Source organism: Mytilus californianus, unplaced genomic scaffold, assembly GCF_021869535.1.
Source record: "Mytilus californianus isolate M0D057914Y unplaced genomic scaffold, xbMytCali1.0.p SCAF_4, whole genome shotgun sequence".
In the NCBI taxonomy this organism is placed as follows: Eukaryota; Metazoa; Mollusca; class Bivalvia; order Mytilida; family Mytilidae; genus Mytilus; species Mytilus californianus.
In genome coordinates, this window is record NW_026262690.1 from 66,544,691 (window position 1) to 66,562,205 (window position 17,515).

Below are 17,515 nucleotides of genomic sequence, written 5' to 3' on the forward strand. Positions count from 1 at the left end.
GGGAAGTAACCAAAACGTTGTATTTGGATTACCTCCCTTACACTGTTTTAAATTATCTTTATTGTTCATTAACCATTACTTTATACATAATTTAAAAGCAGTGTAAGGGAGATAATTTCAATGATGTATTTGATTTATCTCCCTTACACTGCTTTAAATTATGTTTTGTACTAAAGTATTTGTCCATTAACCAGGACAACCTTGTTTTTCCCCCTTTTTTGCCCCTAATTCCTAAACTGTTTGAGCCATAACCCCCCAAAGCAAATCCTAACCATCCTTGGTGGTATGGAAACTTGTAGTATAATTTCAGAGAGATCCATACACCGTTCCACAGTTATTGTCTGGAAACTAGAAAATGCTTATTTTTGGCCCCTAATTCCTTAACTGTTGGTACCATAACCCCCAAAATCAATCCCAACCTTCCTTTTGTGGTATTTAACCTTATGGTCAAATTTCAAAAAGATCCATTCACTTAAACTAAAGTTAAGAGTGCGAAAACCAATGTGTCTTCGGACGACGACGCCGGACAACGACGACGACGACGCCAACGTCATACCAATATACGACCACAAAATTTTTTTGCGGTCGTATAAAAACGGGACCCAAAATTAAAAGTCTAAATACACGGTTAGATTTGGCATATCAAAGAACCCCAATAATTCAATTGTTGATGAAAATCAAACAAAGTTTAATTTTGGACCCTTTTAACCTCAATATGAACCAATTTGATAGCGGGGTCCACAAATAAAAATCTAAATACATGGTTAGATTCAGCATATCAAAGAACCCCATGTATTCAATTTTTGTTGAAATCAAACAAAGTTTAATTTTGGACCCCAATTTGGACCAACTTGAAAACTGGGCCAAAAATCAAAAATCTAAATACATGTTTAGATTCAGCATATCAAAGAACCCCATATATTCAATTTTTGCTAAAATCAAACAAAGTTGAATTTTGGACCCTTTGGACCTTAATGTAGACCAATTTGAAAACTGGACCCAAAATTAAAAATCTAAATACACGGTTAGATTCGGAATAACAAATAATTAAATGTGGTCAAAGATTTTACAAATCTAATGCGCCATACTGTGCAATTAAAGATTACTTCTTGAAATTTTTCAATATTTGAAATTTGAAAAAAAAATAATATTTGAAGAATAATTCTTTTTAATTTCTGAAATCTGAAATGAGAAAAAATTGACCCCCCACAATTTCTTTTACTGGTCTTCCTTTATAAATATGCATTTCTTTAAACATAATTTAAAAGCAGTGTAAGGGAAGTAACCAAAACGTTGTATTTGGATTACCTCCCTTACACTGTTTTAAATTATCTTAATTGTTCATTAACCATTACTTTATACTTAATTTAAAAGCAGTGTAAGGGAGATAATTTCAATGATGTATTTGATTTTTCTCCCTTACACTGCTTTAAATTATGTTTTGTACTAAAGTATTTGTCCATAAACCAGGACAACCTTGTTTTTCCCCCTTTTTTGCCCCTAATTCTTAAACGGTTTGAGCCATAACCCCCCAAAGCAAATCCTAACCATCCCTTTGTGGTATGGAAACTTGTAGTATAATTTCAGAGAGATCCATACACCATTCCACAGTTATTGTCTGGAAACTAGAAAATGCTTATTTTTGGTCCCTTTTTGGCCCCTAATTCCTTAACTGTTGGTACCATAACCCCCAAAATCAATCCCCACCTTCCTTTTGTGGTATTGAACCTTATGGTAAAATTTCATAGAGATCCATTCACTTAAACTAAAGTTAGAGTGCGAAAACTAATGCGTCTTCGGACGACGACGACGCCAACGTCATACCAATATACGACCACAAAAATCTTTTTGCGGTCGTATAAAAAAATTACACACAAGTTATTGTCATGAAACTAGAAAAATGCTTGTTTTTTGCCCCTTTTTTGGCCCCTAATTCCTAAAATTTTGAGGCAATTACCCCCCAAATCAATCCCAGCATTCCCTTTGTGATATGGAACCTTGTGGTACAATATCAGAGAGATCCATAAACTAACACACAAGTTATGTCTGGAAGTTACAAAAATGCTTATTTTTGGCCCCTAATTCCTTAACTGTTGGTACCATAACCCCAAAAATCAATCCCAACCTTCCTTTTGTGGTATTGAACCTTATGGTAAAATTTCATAGAGATCCATTCACTTAAACTAAAGTTAGAGTGCGAAAACCAATGTGTCTTCAGACGACCATGCCAACGTCATACCAATATACGACCACAAAATTTTTTTGTGGTCGTATAAAAATCAGTTGAAAATGGCTTAACCTATTTCTGAGGATCCTCCCAAACCTGCTAAAGTAATCCTGATCTTCTATCAGTTTGTGGGGTTGATAAGCTATACAATGGGGAGGATGTGAATTGTCTTTTAGTCACTGTTGACCCTGCTGTCAATTCGGAACTTCTAGATCATGCTGAATGTCCGCATAGGAGTGTGAAATAGTATTTCTTTGCGGAGTTGAAATGTTTTTTTCGTCATCAAAACCTTCCGATCAACGACAATGTTTTGACGACATTCCACTTTTCTATTAATGCTGGTATTTACCTTTTATCATCCTTGGTGTGTGCCATAAACAGAAGCCGTACCGAGTAATTAATATTCGATCACCTGTTGATTGTTCTTTCAAACTATTATCACTTGGTAATTAGCATTGGACATGTTGGGCCGTTTAACTAAATAAGTTCGATACACATGGGTTTTTACATTTTTAATTTATAGAGGTAGAAACCCGAGTGTATCGAATTTTTCACATGTCAACTTTGGCACTGTTAGTTTTGGATTTAAAAAAAAACTTTTTTCAGACCTTATAGATCGAAATTGTTTACCTTACAATGGGTCTGACATGATAGTTATTTGAAAAGGTCAGATGATTTTACAACAGCTTTTGTTTTCGATAAAAATCAGATGGATATTGATAGTTTTGGCGGATTTTCGCAATATTCAAAGTACCAAATGTTCTGACGAGAAAAAGAAAAAATATATTCGAGAAAACTTGAGTTATTACTGACATGTGGCGATTAAGCATAGATCAGTCATCATTGTTATATCAACGACTGAAACGATCTTAAAAGCAACTAAATATTAAAATACCACTCGAAATAAACCTGAACTCTTTCACACAGATTTTTAAGTAATATCAGTCACATGATGTCAATCGGTTGACTGCTCATAATGCAAAATATAACTCTTATCTTAAATTTTGAAAACTGACAAAAAACACAGTTCGATTCTTTACTTCACAATGTCAATGATTTACAATAAATAAATGAGGAATGTGTCCATGGGACAGAGATGATGCCCCCCCGCTTGCATATCATATAAAGTTAAAAAGGGACATAACTGAAGAACGGTAAAAGTGACACTACCCAAATTTGTTCTTGATCTGAGTTTTGTGGTAATAAGTATTGTGTAAAAGTTTCATAACATTTGGTTGAGGCAAACTTAAGTGAGAGAACGGAAATGAAAAATTCAGCAATTTTTCCATTTGTAAAGGGCATTACTCTAGAACGGTTAAAGTAACGTCACCCAAATTCGTACTTGATATGTGTTTTGTGGTAATTAGCATTGTGTATAAGTTTCATAACGTTTGGTTGAGGCAAAGATGATGCCCCCCGCTTGCATATCATATAAAGTTAAAAAGGGACATAACTGAAGAACGGTAAAAGTGACACTACCCAAATTTGTTCTTGATCTGAGTTTTGTGGTAATAAGTATTGTGTATAAGTTTCATAACATTTGGTTGAGGCAAACTTAAGTTAGAGAACGGAAACGAAAAATTCAGCAATTTTTCCATTTATAAAGGGGCGTAATACAGGAACGGTAAAAGTGACACCACTCAAATTCGAACTTGATCTGTGTTTTGTGCTAATAAGCTTTGTGTAAAAGTTTCATAATATTTAGTCAAGGGAAACTAAAGTTAGAGAACGGAAACCAATTTTGGGACGTACAGACGGACAAGGGTAAACCTTAATGCCCCCTCCGCTACGGTGGGTGCATAAAAAATCAAAATCCTGTAGCCATGCACTCCTCCATTATGTGTTTGAAGATCCTACAAAATATTTAAGCTGTAACTCCAAAACTGTAGGAGGAGATAGCCCGACAAACCATGATCTCTTTATGCAGCTAATACCAAAAAAATGACCAATTCCAACTACCTCCCATTTTCAGAATATTTGAAAAAAATCAATATCCTGTGGCCATGCACACCTTCATTATGTGTATGAACATCCTACAAAATATTAAAGTTGTACCTCGAAAACTGTAAAAGGAGAGATAGCCGGACAAACAATGTATCCTAATCTGGACAGACGGACGAACGGACAGACATCTACAGGGGTAAATTAATATGCCCCTCGACATTTTGTTGCGGGGGTATAAAAATGGTAAAATATCAGAAATCAACTTTTAATGTTTGAATCAGTGTTTATATTGAACAGATTGAAAACATATTATTAATATTGAATAAATACAACATCACATGCAGTTTTGTGAGTTGATACATGTAGTTTTATCTACTAAGAAGATAATTTTTTGTTTTAGGCAAATTAATCAATGTGTAGGAATTTCTCACATTAACAAAACTGGCAAATGTATCGATATCAATGCAGGAATATTTGGTACCACAAAATATTGCTCTAAGTTCTTGTTTTAAACATTTTCATTACCTGGAAATTTGTCTGTTTCATGAGATAACCTTCTTTGGTACATGCCTGAAATTATAAATAGAAAAACTTTTATTTTATAATAAATTGCACATGTATTAGAAATAAATATAGGCGTTATTGTCCAGTTTTAGTATAATCATAATGGTATTATTTCTAAACCCTATTGACAATGATTGAACTTGTTTAATCTTAAAACTCCTGTATTTACGTATCATAAACTTTTTCCCTTAGAAATTCTGGAGATACAACTTGGCCAAACTATTGAAAACTTCAAGCTTAGTGGGTATTATAAATATTCAAATATCTTTTAACAGAAAGTAAATGCATGGGATATCTAATCAAGGCTTACAGGGTACTACTCAACATTATGAATCTCCAAACAAAATATCAAATCCTTGATACATAAACTAAGAAAAAAATGGCAAAAAATCCACGCTCAGTTGTCCTGGGTATTATAGAAGTATTGTCAAACAGAAAGTGACTGCCCGCAGATCTGAAAATTGCTTATACAGTTCAACTCTGCATTTTGCAGCTCTTGTCACAAGGTGTCAAGACATAATATCAAACTATTCCTTAATACTGTAGCTAAAAAGTATGTTGCAAAAAAATTCCATGTTGAGTGGACATAAAAAATTTCACAGTATCTTCAAAAAGTAAGTGACTGTTAAGCAGATTTTAAACAATATAAATCTATGAATCATTTACCAATACATGTACTTGCAAAACATTTTGAAACCAACTTTATTTCAAGCAAATAATGGCATTGTATCTTAAAAAAAATAGAATCATGAAGTTTTTAAAAACTTTGGTAAATTCATGTGATAAAATGTTTAAGAATTTACAGAAAGAGAACAAAATAGGTACAATTGCTCTGTATATCGAAGACAAAATATCTTTGCATCCTCCTATTGTTGTGAAGCGCTTAAAAGGAAATTTTCTTTTATATCATCAGCACTGTACGGTATTGAAAGATTAAGATCTTTAAAACAACAATCATTGCAACATTTATTTACGTAGACATATTTTCACTGCATTTAACAGTAATACAAGAAATACAGAAGCTAAGAAGTGATCCTCTAGTTTCTACATGATATCAGCACACTAAATGTTAGTCAAAGGAAGATAACTCTGGTTAGTCAGTCTGCAAGCACAGCAAAAGAAGATAGTACAGATTTGTCAGGACTTTAAAGAAAACTTATTTAAAAGCACACTTCAATTAAAAAAAAACTAATTAAAGATTGTATATGTTTCATTTGTTTTCTCTGAAAGGTTGATAATGAGTAATTTTAAAGTTAATTATTTAAACTTCATTGATTAATTGATGTTTGCTAATGTCCAGTGGCAATTATTGATACATGTACATATTCAGGACGATAAATATACAATGAAGATTTTAAATCAACTGAGACATCAGAAAAAACAAAATTTTGCTTTGATAATATATTTCAAAGAATGTTTTTATATAATTATATTTTTATGAATAAATATATGTCAATATAAATGACACAGCTGTTGACTGAAGTACCAATGTTAAATTAAGTGCAAATTAGACATTCTTTCACTTTCTCAACATACATTGTAAGTTTATCAACTGATAAAATCTTTTAAAGTGTATCAAAATACTTCATTGAATAGAGCTTCAAGATATATATTATATACCCAATTAAGGATAATATAGATACATATAGCGGGATGTACATTTACACACTTTCTAAGGTTGGCGTTATAGTATCTATGCAAAAGAATTCTTTCAGAACTGAATAATTTTTATGCAAAGAAATACCTACAATAAACTGTGCAATGAAAAATATTTGGGTTTCGTGAATGATAAATCTGTGCAAAACCTAAAGGCTGTGAAAATACTGTTGTTTCGACATCTATTGACATTTAGCTCTATACCTCAAAAAGTGAGGGTTTCATAATTCTTGTCAATAGTATGTTGGCATATTGGAGTTTATCTACCCTAACTCTGATTTTGATGCTCATGTCAAAGGGTCTTCTCACCAACACAAGTCACAATACCGCACATGAAACATTTGTCATACTTGGTTTTTATTTATGAGCATCTAAATATGTTAGAAACACCTTTAGATGATTAAATGTTTCTTGTGTGATATTGTGACTAACATTACTGAGAAGACCCTGCGATACCAGTTTAAAATATCTTTTGACAGAGTACATTTGTACACCCGACTTTGATCTCATTTTCATTTTTTATTGGTCAATGCAAAGTTTTGTTTTTAGTTCTATTATGTTGCTAGAGTTGTCTTTAACTTGCAGCAAGGTGTGATCTTTTGTTTAAAGTTTAAAGACTCACTCTGACTTTTAAATTGAAGAACAGCTATAACAGCATTGTTCCTTTGCTTTTCATTTACCCAAGTGTGTATAGTGATTTTGTTATATGACTTGAATTTTCTCCTTTCTTTTTCATTATGTACATTTTGCAATGATCATATACATGCATGTAGGCCACATTGCTTATCGAAACTGACCTTATCGTGGAAACTTAAAATTGATCACTGTACAATGAAATAAAGTCAACATAAAGTGTATTGCAAATGTTTAACTCCATTGCCTATGGATTAGTATCCCTATGTCTGTCATTCCACGAATTTGTCACAGGCAAATTGCAAGTTTTTTAAAATGAAAGTTTTTTAATCATATGGGTAGGGTGAATACCATGTATCTAAAATCAATGCATTACACATGTACATTGAAAGGAATGAGACATAAAAAATATAAATGACAGATACTAAGAGATGACAACAACTAAGTTGATCTTTTATATACAATGTACCAGGTGAGTGTAAATCGTTATACATGTATATCCATCATCCCCAAAAAATAATTTATTATTACTATAATAGGACAGCCTTTAATGCCTAGCAACAAAATTTCTCTATTGGTAAGCTGGTATGAGAAGTAGTATTAGTGGTGATACCAGAACAATTTACGTACCAACCTCTGTTTTCCTCCCTGAAAACATACAAGGAAAATAAACATTTATACATGAAAACAGTATCAAAATGTGCACCAGTCATCCAGTCAAGTTTCACCCATGAATCCCTTTATTCTTATTACCTAGCAGGACCTTTTTTGCTTTAAAAACTTTGTAGCAAATCTAACTAATTACTAAGGCTGTTAATTTCAAATGACATTTCAATTTTGTAACTACATTATCTCCTAACTTCATTTATATTACTAGATAACCAATCCATATACTAAGTCATATATGACAAAGTTTTGGGTGTTACAAAACATGTAAATGTTGGTTAACGTCTTTCACCAACCTTCACGATGTTAAATACAGTAATTCATTACTTTTTCACATCAGATAGAAGACAGTTGAAGCCAAAATGGTAACACATAGACAATTAATTTTACTAATTGCATGTATAGTTTCTTATGATATCTTTTTATATTCTACATGTATATTCCAGTACATAATTTAATGATCAAAGTTGATTGAATATTGAAATAATAAGAGTACATGTACAAACATATTAAAATGATATCTCTAGAATCACTGCACTTATCTTGTATTTGAAACAAGTTGTGCAGAAAATATTGCAAATACTGCATTTTTCTTTTTCTCTTTTTTGTATTTATAGCAGATTTCCAAAAAATAATTCATTACTTGGACTGCAATTAAATTTGCTCTGCTAAAGCAAAGAAGATAAATAATTGTTATATGTTTAAAAATAGTATGTTCCAATTTAATGTTCGTTTTTAATCTTCACTGTACTAATCTTCATATTTTAATTTCCATCAGTCCTGTCAACTTAGTTTAGATACTTTCTATCATCCTTTAATAAATATGAATGAAAAAGTTATAAATCATGACATTTATTGCTTAAAGGAATTACCAATCATGAAAAATTTACTAATATTTTGTAAAATATTGATTGAAATGTAAATATAGAAAGTTTTCCATTAATGATTTTATCCTTTAGGGATAATGACAATGTTTGATATGAAATTGACATCTGCTTCAGAATTTTACACAATTGTTGAACAAAAACCATTTTCAGTTAAAATTATTATTTTATTAAAAATAATTATCATACATCAATATGGTAGTTTTTGTAAATGCAATTTGTGTATACTTATAGATTTATTTACATAAGATTTATAAATAGATATAATTTATCAACAAATGTTGCCAGTTTTGGCTATTAAACTTATTCTAAAGACATGATTTAAAGAGAAGTAAAACTTCAATACATCGGACAGCGATACTACATGCATCATGACTACATCAGTGGTGATATTAACCAACATAAAATAATTAAATACAAGAGGTTGATCAAAACACACTGAAAGCATCTGTTAACTTTCTATTTTAAACATGTTATTTTCACACCTTATTACCTGCTGTTGGTAATGTAGATGCAGCAGGTACATGTAATACAGAATACAATCTGATGTACACTAAATGTTGCAAAATCCTTTGTATTGAAATGGAAATTAGAAATGCAGACAAAAACTTGCTGTACACGATAGCAAAAACAATTGATTTGAATGGCAATCCAGAACACAATCCTATTATATTAACAAGGAATTATTTGAATCTGGAATAATTTTGATGCATGCATTGCTAAAGTTTACTTTCACTAATATTTCAGGATGAACTAACCAACCCCTCTTAGCCATGCATGCATGGCTAACCTTTCTGAATTTTGTAAGTTTTCATCATACATTTCTTATCAATTTTCCAGAACTCAAAATTATTCCAGATTCAAAAAAATTGCTTCGCCTGGCGCAGCTGGATACGACCGAAGAGGTCCAACAGTTGGGGCAAAAATGGACACAATATTCACGCTTGATACAGGTCTGAATTTGGATTGTAATTAAATATTTGACACATTATAGGTTTCTGACACAGAATAACTGTAGTCAAAGAACTAAGAATTGGTTATATGATTTGAATTTATATTCAATTTTTTGCTTTTGTGCAATACATTATGCTGTTGCGAATTGATCCCCCCCAAAAAAATAGTTGAAATTATCTTTTAAATTTCTGAAATCTGAAGTGAGAAAAAATTGTCCCCCCTCACAATTTCTTTTTTACCCCCCCCCCCCCACCCAATTTTTTTTTTCACCTCCCCCCCCCCCCCCCTTTTCCAAAATAAAAAATTCTTTCCCTCAAGATATAGTCATAATCTCAATTCAAATTTCCAATTGAGTTTGCAACCATAATTACCCATTTAAATACATCATAAAAGTCTTAAAATAGAAAATGACATACATAATCATGACTAAAATTTATATTCCTTAATCAGCATTTTTAAATAGTAACTTCTAAAAATAAATTGACAGCTAATCACCTCAAGACAATACAACATTTCTTTATACATAATTTAAAAGCAGCGTAAGGGAGGTAATCCAAACACAACATTGCACTTTTTTTTAATCGTCCATTAACCAGGAAACCCTTGTTTTTCCCCCTAAATCCTAAACCGTTTGAGCCATAACCCCCCCAAAGCCAATCCTAACCATCCCTTTGTGGTATGGAAACTTGTGGTATAATTTCAGAGAGATCCATACACCTAACCACAAGTTAATGTCTGGAAACTAGAAAAATGCTTATTTGAGCCCCTTTTTGGCCCCTAATTCCTGAACTGTTAGGACTATAACCCCCTAAATCAATCCCAACCTTCCTTTTGTGGTTATAAACCTTGTGTTTAAATTTCATAGATTTCTATTTACATTTACTAAAGCTATTGTCCGGAAACCAAATGTCTTCGGACGACACTGACGACGACGTGATACCAATATACGACTGCAAAAAATTTTGCGGTCATATAATAATTCCTTTTTATTGTACATGTATCTGCCATAATGACCGCTGGAGACAATCACTGACATGACCTTAGATAACCAAACATCAGCATATTCATTTTATATATGTGTACAGCATAAATGTTTATTAGACTATTTACATCATAATGTCATTAAATGTAATTGGATTGGATATCCTGCATTTATCCTAAAATAAGGTCAGATACATGTATACATGTATTACTGATGTATCATAAAATATGTAAATAAATAAACTTGAAAACATACATTTTTAAGGTAACAAACGTTGCCAAGGTATGAGTTACATGGCAAAATGACCAAATTGTTATAAATTAGCAAATGATACTTTCTGTTTGTTATTTCCAGTCAATTTACTACTCTAACAGACCATGTGAAGGTTATTCTAAAACCAAAAGATTGACCATGAGAAAATCAGTATCATAAGTTTTTTTAATACCATATGGGCCGATATGGCTGTTGAACATGTATATTCAGACCCTGAGTGTACCATCAGGCATCAGCACAGTAGCTGTTACTTTGGTACAGATATGATACATGTTGATCCTTATTTCCAGTTCATAAGTTTTGTACTGGGTAACTGTACTTAAACTAAGATTGCAACTACATGTACCTCATGCTCAGCTGTCTACCGTCAGAAGGGTTTGACACCTCTGTTTAGGACCATTAGAATTATATACTTTCAAACGTTTTATATTTTTGAATTTTCAAAGATTTTGTCTTGAATCTACCTGATATATTCAAAGATGTTGTCTTGAATCGACCTGATATATAACTACTTAATGAAAATGTTGCTGATCAATGTAAAAGAGTATTATAGAGGTAAAATATAAATGAAAATGAAAGATATCTACAAAAATGTACAAGAAAATTCAATGATTATTTCCTGGCCATTAAAAGCACTTTAAGGTGAATGCAGCTGCATTAATGTAACTTTTGGTGTCAAGTCTTTAGATACATGTACTGGCATAATGGCAGCCAAGCAACATTTGAATTTTTTTTTTACTAAGGATATAGTGGAACAAAAAACAGAACAGCTAGTATATAGACACTAAGTGATCAATTAACCAAAAAGTTCCATGGGCACTACTTTTTTTTACTGTATATATCTGAAACAACTTCATTTATCACCTGATCTTTTTGACCTTAAAATTTATATATGGTGAGATCTTTCTAGCACTTCTTTGTCTAATTAACTTCATTAAATTGTATTTCACCAAGTCCAATTATAATTCAATATTTAGTCAAATCATTTTCATGCAGACAGAAACAAGTGAAACTGTGAGCTATTGCTCACTGATGATACCCCTGCCGCAACTGGATAATTTTAATAGTGTAAAAATATTGAAGTGTTCGGTAAACAAGAAGTTGTTGAGTGATGAATCTGAAAACGCATCACACGGTATAGCTGACTTAAATAAACCCTGAAACCAAATTTCAGAAATCTTATGATGTGGTTCCTGAGAAAGATGCGACGAAAAATATTCATGGGACAGATGGACGGACTGATGGATGGACGTACGGATGGATGTAAAACAGTATACCCCACTTTTTTAAAGCGGCGTATAAAAAGCAACGTACAAATTATACAAAAAGAGAAAAACCAATTCTTATACTGTGTACAATGTACATGCATTATGGTATTAAAGAAGAGTAATTTTTGTACTTAAGGGAGAACTGATTTATTTACTGTGGATTTGTATCACAATAATGAATACTTCATGTCACTTCAACTTCTCATATTTTTAACATCTATTTGGATAAGATCCAAATTTGTTGCACTTTTGTCAGTTATCCAAGTGAAAATATGTATCACATGTATTGCATATCAGTCCTTAATAGCCCATAAAAACATTTGAGGGTGCCATACCCTAACCCATTTAGGCTGTACCCTTCTGTTGATTGTACAATTGAAAACAAAGAGGACTTTCAATTTTTAAAGCAAATCAGGTTTTACATTTATATAATAAGTGTCATTATTAAAGTAAGGCCAACTAAAATTTAGTAGATTTTCATCCAGATTTTAAAAAAAAAATGGGGCAGGTGGGAGGATTTTATTTTTTAATTTTTATTTCTCCGGTTTACCCTTCTGTGATGTGTTGTTCTTATACAAGGCTAATAATAAGCTTATATCATGTATATATATGGAATTTAACATTATTTTTTAAATTCTTAAATTAATATTTCTAATTGGCAACCACTGTTCTACATGTCATTGCCGCTTTAGAAACCTTCTTTTAGAAAATAGCAAAAACGTGGAGAAATGTTCTCTTTTAGACTACCTTGACTAAATTTATTTTGCTTTCTTAGCTATGATTTGTAGTGCCCATAAAATGAAGCATATGCATTGGTATGCAACACAAACATGAGTACAGAGTGAAATGAAAACACATACTGTTTTGAAAATACCAGGGTTGATGCTTTTAAGATTCTTATGCAAGGTGCAAATATAATTACAATGTAAAACATGAACTGAACCAAAACGAAGAAGTTGCTTAATGACTCTATTGAGGGGTTGGGAACAGAGGGTGTTTGCTGTTTGTCAACAAAAACAACAGCCTTTGGGTAAATCTAAGGGCTTGCTATAATACATTTTGTACATTGGCCAACTCTTTGTACTCAATATACGGTCATAAATCTCACAAGTTCGTGCTTGTGTCAATCACTTTAATCCAGTCTTTTTTGTACCAATGTGTTCCACTATTTTTTGCTCTTTGGATACCATTCACAGTCCAAATTTCCTGACACAAAGTCATTGTATAACTAAAAAATTTGTAAGGGTTCCGCGGAACCCATTGTCTCGCCTACTTTTGCTGTTAATCGCAGGCTCAACAAAAAACTGCTTCGCTGAGCGCAGCTGGATACGCCCTGCAGAGGTCCGACCCTGAACAGTTGGGGCAAAAATGGACACAATATTCAAGCTTGATACAGGTCTGAATTTGGATTGTAATTAAATATTTGACATATTATTTAAATGTTTCTGAATAAATGTAGTCGAAGAACTTGAAATTGGTTATATGAATTGAATTTATATTCAATTAAAGATTTCTTGCTGTTGTGTAATACACTGTGCTGTTGCGCAATACTTTGTAAATCTGTTGTCAGACTATAAACAAATAAAGTTCAATTTATTCTCAATGTCATATTAGAAATTTATGAAAATGTAAAGGGAGCTTACATCAATAGATATAATGAAACAATTCACCAAAGTTTCATGAGAATTGCTGACAGCATTTTTTAGTTATTGTCCGAAAACTGGAAAATCCCCCCTTTTTTAATGAATAAAACCCCATAACTCAGAAATGCAAAATGTAAAATTTATAAAATTCTTAAGGGAGCTTACATCAATACATAGAAACAATTCACCAAAGTTTCATAAGTATTGCTGAAAGCATTTTTTAGTTTTTGTCTGAAAACTGGAAAATCCCCCCTTTTTTTATGAATAAAACCCTGCAACTCGGAAACGTAAAATCTAAAATTTATAAAAATCAAAAGGGAGCTCATGTCAATAGATATAAACAATTCACCACAATTTCTTGCAAGTTAGTGAAAGAATTCTTGACTTATTGTCTGAAAACTGGAAAATCCCCCTTTTTTTAATGAATAAAACCCCATAACTTGGAAACGTTTAATCTAAATTTTATAAAAAACGAAAGGGAGCTCACGTCAATAGATATAAACAATTCACCAAAGTTTCAAGCAAATTGGTTAAAGCATTTTTGAGTTAATGTCTGACATGTTGAAGACGGACGGACAGACGGACGGACGGACAGAGGTATACCATAATACGTCCCGTAAACGGGCGTATAAAAAATTCAGGGCGGGACGATAACAGAGGGGCGGGCGGGGATGAAAATCTATCAATTAATTTTAATTGGCCTAATCAAGACTTGACAAAAAATTAACCAAAGGACTGTTGGACATTTGGTCTGACAGGTTATCATTTTTCTGACCAATAAAAAATCAGTCAGACCAAATTGAGAAAAATATTCCTATATTGGTAAAATTTTGAAAATTAACTAGTTTTTTTTCAATACCAGTTTCAATTAATACTCTACATACACATATCCAGTATTTAGCACATGCCTGGTACTACAATGTACTAAAGTAAACACAAATCTGTAATGTTTCAAAGAGTTTCTCAATTTTTTATAGTACTAATTTTAACAGAAATAGATAAGGGATACATCATTTAAGGTTTTATCAAAATGTCTCTGGTTAAAAGCAATATTGAAACTTATGTTTATTTGATTTTTGAACAAAAATATGGGATAAAATATGTTTGCCTACCAGACATTTGGATCAGTGAATGGTTTTTTTTATCAAATATTTTAAAATTTCGATGGTGTTCATTCGAGATGAAAGTTTTTTCACTTAGCAGAACCTCTTATATTATGTTTCCAAAAAACCTCTACTGTTCTACCTTTTATGATCTTTTATTGCGATTGCACTGGATTAATCCTGGCCTACACATTATCCTAGACGATTTTCAATGGTGGAACTGGAAGCCAACATCTTTTTCACAGGAAGTGTTGACGTGGAGTATCACGTTGTTTATTTACATATTTTTTGGACCCCTCTGAATATTTCTTCAATTGCAATGCAAGTCTTGAGAATTATTCTAGTGCAGAGGATAGGCTGCTTTAAAGTGCAGGAAACCGAACCACATTAATGACACTTATATTACCGGAGAGTAACAAAAGTTAAGAAATTAAGGATCCTGCATAGAAACCAAGAAAGCAGATTTAAAATGGCAAATTGTTAAGTTGAGGATAATGTGAGTGTCAGGATTATAGAGTGCAATCACAATAAAAGTTAGAACAGTTGAGGTTTATTCGGAACATTTTTAGTTCCCCTACATGTTTTGTAAGTGAAAAACGTCATCTCTAATGAACATGATTGACAGTTTAATGATATGGTGCCAATAGACATTGTCGCTATTTGGATACCTGCGACACTTGAACTATTGACATCATACAACCATGACTTTTCCATTAAGGAGTCAGACATTTTCTATTTTGATATCAAAATTTTACGGGAATCTTTGAAAATATTTCCAGTATTGGTGAACAAAAAACGATAAGGTCTATAGCCATTTGAGAATCTGCAACACTTTAACAATAGACATCAGACAAAAAATCAATTTTCCTTTGAGGCTTCAGACATTTGCTATAAGGACATCAAACTTTTACCTGAACCTTTGTGATGTTCAGTGATGGCAGATGAATAGCAATAATATGTATTTTAATGACCGACTATATTCGTCTTTTAGAAAAATTAGTTGCTGCATTTTCATGAATATGTGCCATTTTAAATATAAACGGAATATAAATTTATAAAAATATTTCCCATTTGAGGAATTGTTACTCATTAGACATTACTCATTAGCCATGATAAGGGTAACAATTTTCCCCATTTTTGTGGGTTTGTCGCTAACCGGCTAAATATGATATCAAAGTAAGGTATTTCTGCTTGAGAATACAGAAAAGATTTCGGCTTTTGCATTTATTGATATTTAAATTACATTTGAAATTGATTATATTTGACGAATCCGATTTCAGTGGTATTGAGATGTATAGAGAAAATTATAAGTGAGTGACAGTTCTGATAAAACGCTCAGTCTGTCATGGAAATTTAGCATTTTACGATGTCCTACCGATGTTTTAATTTCCTTGTTTGTTGAAATACGACGATGAAACGCTTTAGCAGGCTCCGTTTCTATCTCACTCTCAGATGAATCTTCTTGTGATGGTAATTCCTTCGTCTTTGCCTTCGAGGTTCGTTTTCCTTTCAAACTGGTCGCCATCTTGGTTTTCCTTCACATCCGCTAGGGGGCGTGGCTAAATGAAAATCAATTTCTGAAAATATTCAGCATCGGGCTGGGAATACCTGGGAAAATGCATGAAATGATTAAGTACAGTATGTATTCCCTCAGGCTTAAGTCATAATATCTTCCTTAATCAGGACAGAACAATTACAAAAGTTTTAAAAAGGATATAGTATGAAAAAGACTTATTGACACAAAAAGTTTCAAGTCAAAAAAAATCACACATATTATTAGACTAGTTCTACTCTGGGAATAGTATACCGTGATCTATAATACTAGTCACAGTTCTGCTTGGCACCAATGATTAGTATAGTACGAAAATCATGCTTGTTGATAAAGTCAGCAAACCTTTTATTTATTAAAATCTATAATTTTAATATACTAAATAACGTTTTATTACTCAATAATCATTGAAGAACATATAAAATCCATTAACTACATACTGGACACAAGAAGTCAAAACCTAGGCAAACCTACCAAAATGTCACACCTCGAGGGGATTTTAATCTACCACTTATCAACTGGCAAACAACAACTATAAACTCTGACCCACAGTATGGAAAACGGCATTAAATGAAAAGCTAATAAAATCACAAATAACAACGATCTAAACCTAAAATAGTTAATGAACCAACTAGTTCATGTCTGTCATATTTGTTCTTCGAAAATTCAATTTACAATTATTGTGTTATAAATTAAGCCGTTAGTTTTCTCAATTGAATTGTTTCACATTTTTAATGCCAGTTACTAGCTGTATATAAGTCATACAAGTTCAACACATTTTTAGCTGCGTGGGCTGCAGGCAACGAAGACAAAGTAAGAATATAATTTTGACAAAAAATCCGTGAAAATCTGTGATAAAGCAGAGACAACACACCCAAGGACCGAAAAACAAACATGATTCCACCATAGAATATCACAGCTAACTTAAGCCTTCGGTTGAACAACACTGTGACGAACCCCACCAAAATCCGGTGTGAACTCAGTTGCCTCAGTTCCTGCTGCACTACGGACACGTATCGTGTTGTTTTTGACAAGACAAAATCGGGCGGTAAGTTGTGTTCGATAACAATTCATCAACAAAAGAAAACAAGTTGCTTTCTTTAAAAAAAGAAAAGCAATACGTGAACCAAAGACCGCTGAATGGTCACCAAGAAATTTTTGCTGAATTT

At 32.3% G+C, this 17,515-nt stretch overlaps 1 protein-coding gene and 1 long non-coding RNA gene across 6 annotated transcripts in view; both read right to left on the reverse strand.

The window, feature by feature from the left end:
• The window catches only part of LOC127738376 (diacylglycerol kinase delta-like), a 116,103-nt gene extending 99,776 nt beyond the window's left edge, over positions 1-16,327 (reverse strand). For 3 of the 5 annotated variants that reach the window (XM_052249591.1, XM_052249593.1, XM_052249590.1), the window contains exons 1-3: positions 16,173-16,327; positions 7,655-7,672; positions 4,697-4,741 (exon numbers count right to left, since the gene is read on the reverse strand). In XM_052249591.1, coding sequence (XP_052105551.1) covers positions 4,697-4,741; positions 7,655-7,672; positions 16,173-16,322 — 213 coding nt within the window. In that variant the 5' untranslated portion in view covers positions 16,323-16,327. The remainder of the gene's footprint in view (positions 1-4,696; positions 4,742-7,654; positions 7,673-16,172) is intronic. The other 2 variants (XM_052249594.1, XM_052249592.1) reach the window with 2 other exon arrangements.
• On the reverse strand, positions 62-2,288 carry LOC127738384 (uncharacterized). Its single transcript, XR_008000030.1, has 2 exons — positions 1,477-2,288; positions 62-200 (listed from the first exon to the last, which is right to left on the reverse strand). It is a non-coding gene; the product is annotated as an uncharacterized LOC127738384 (long non-coding RNA).
• Positions 16,328-17,515: the final 1,188 nt, after the last annotated feature.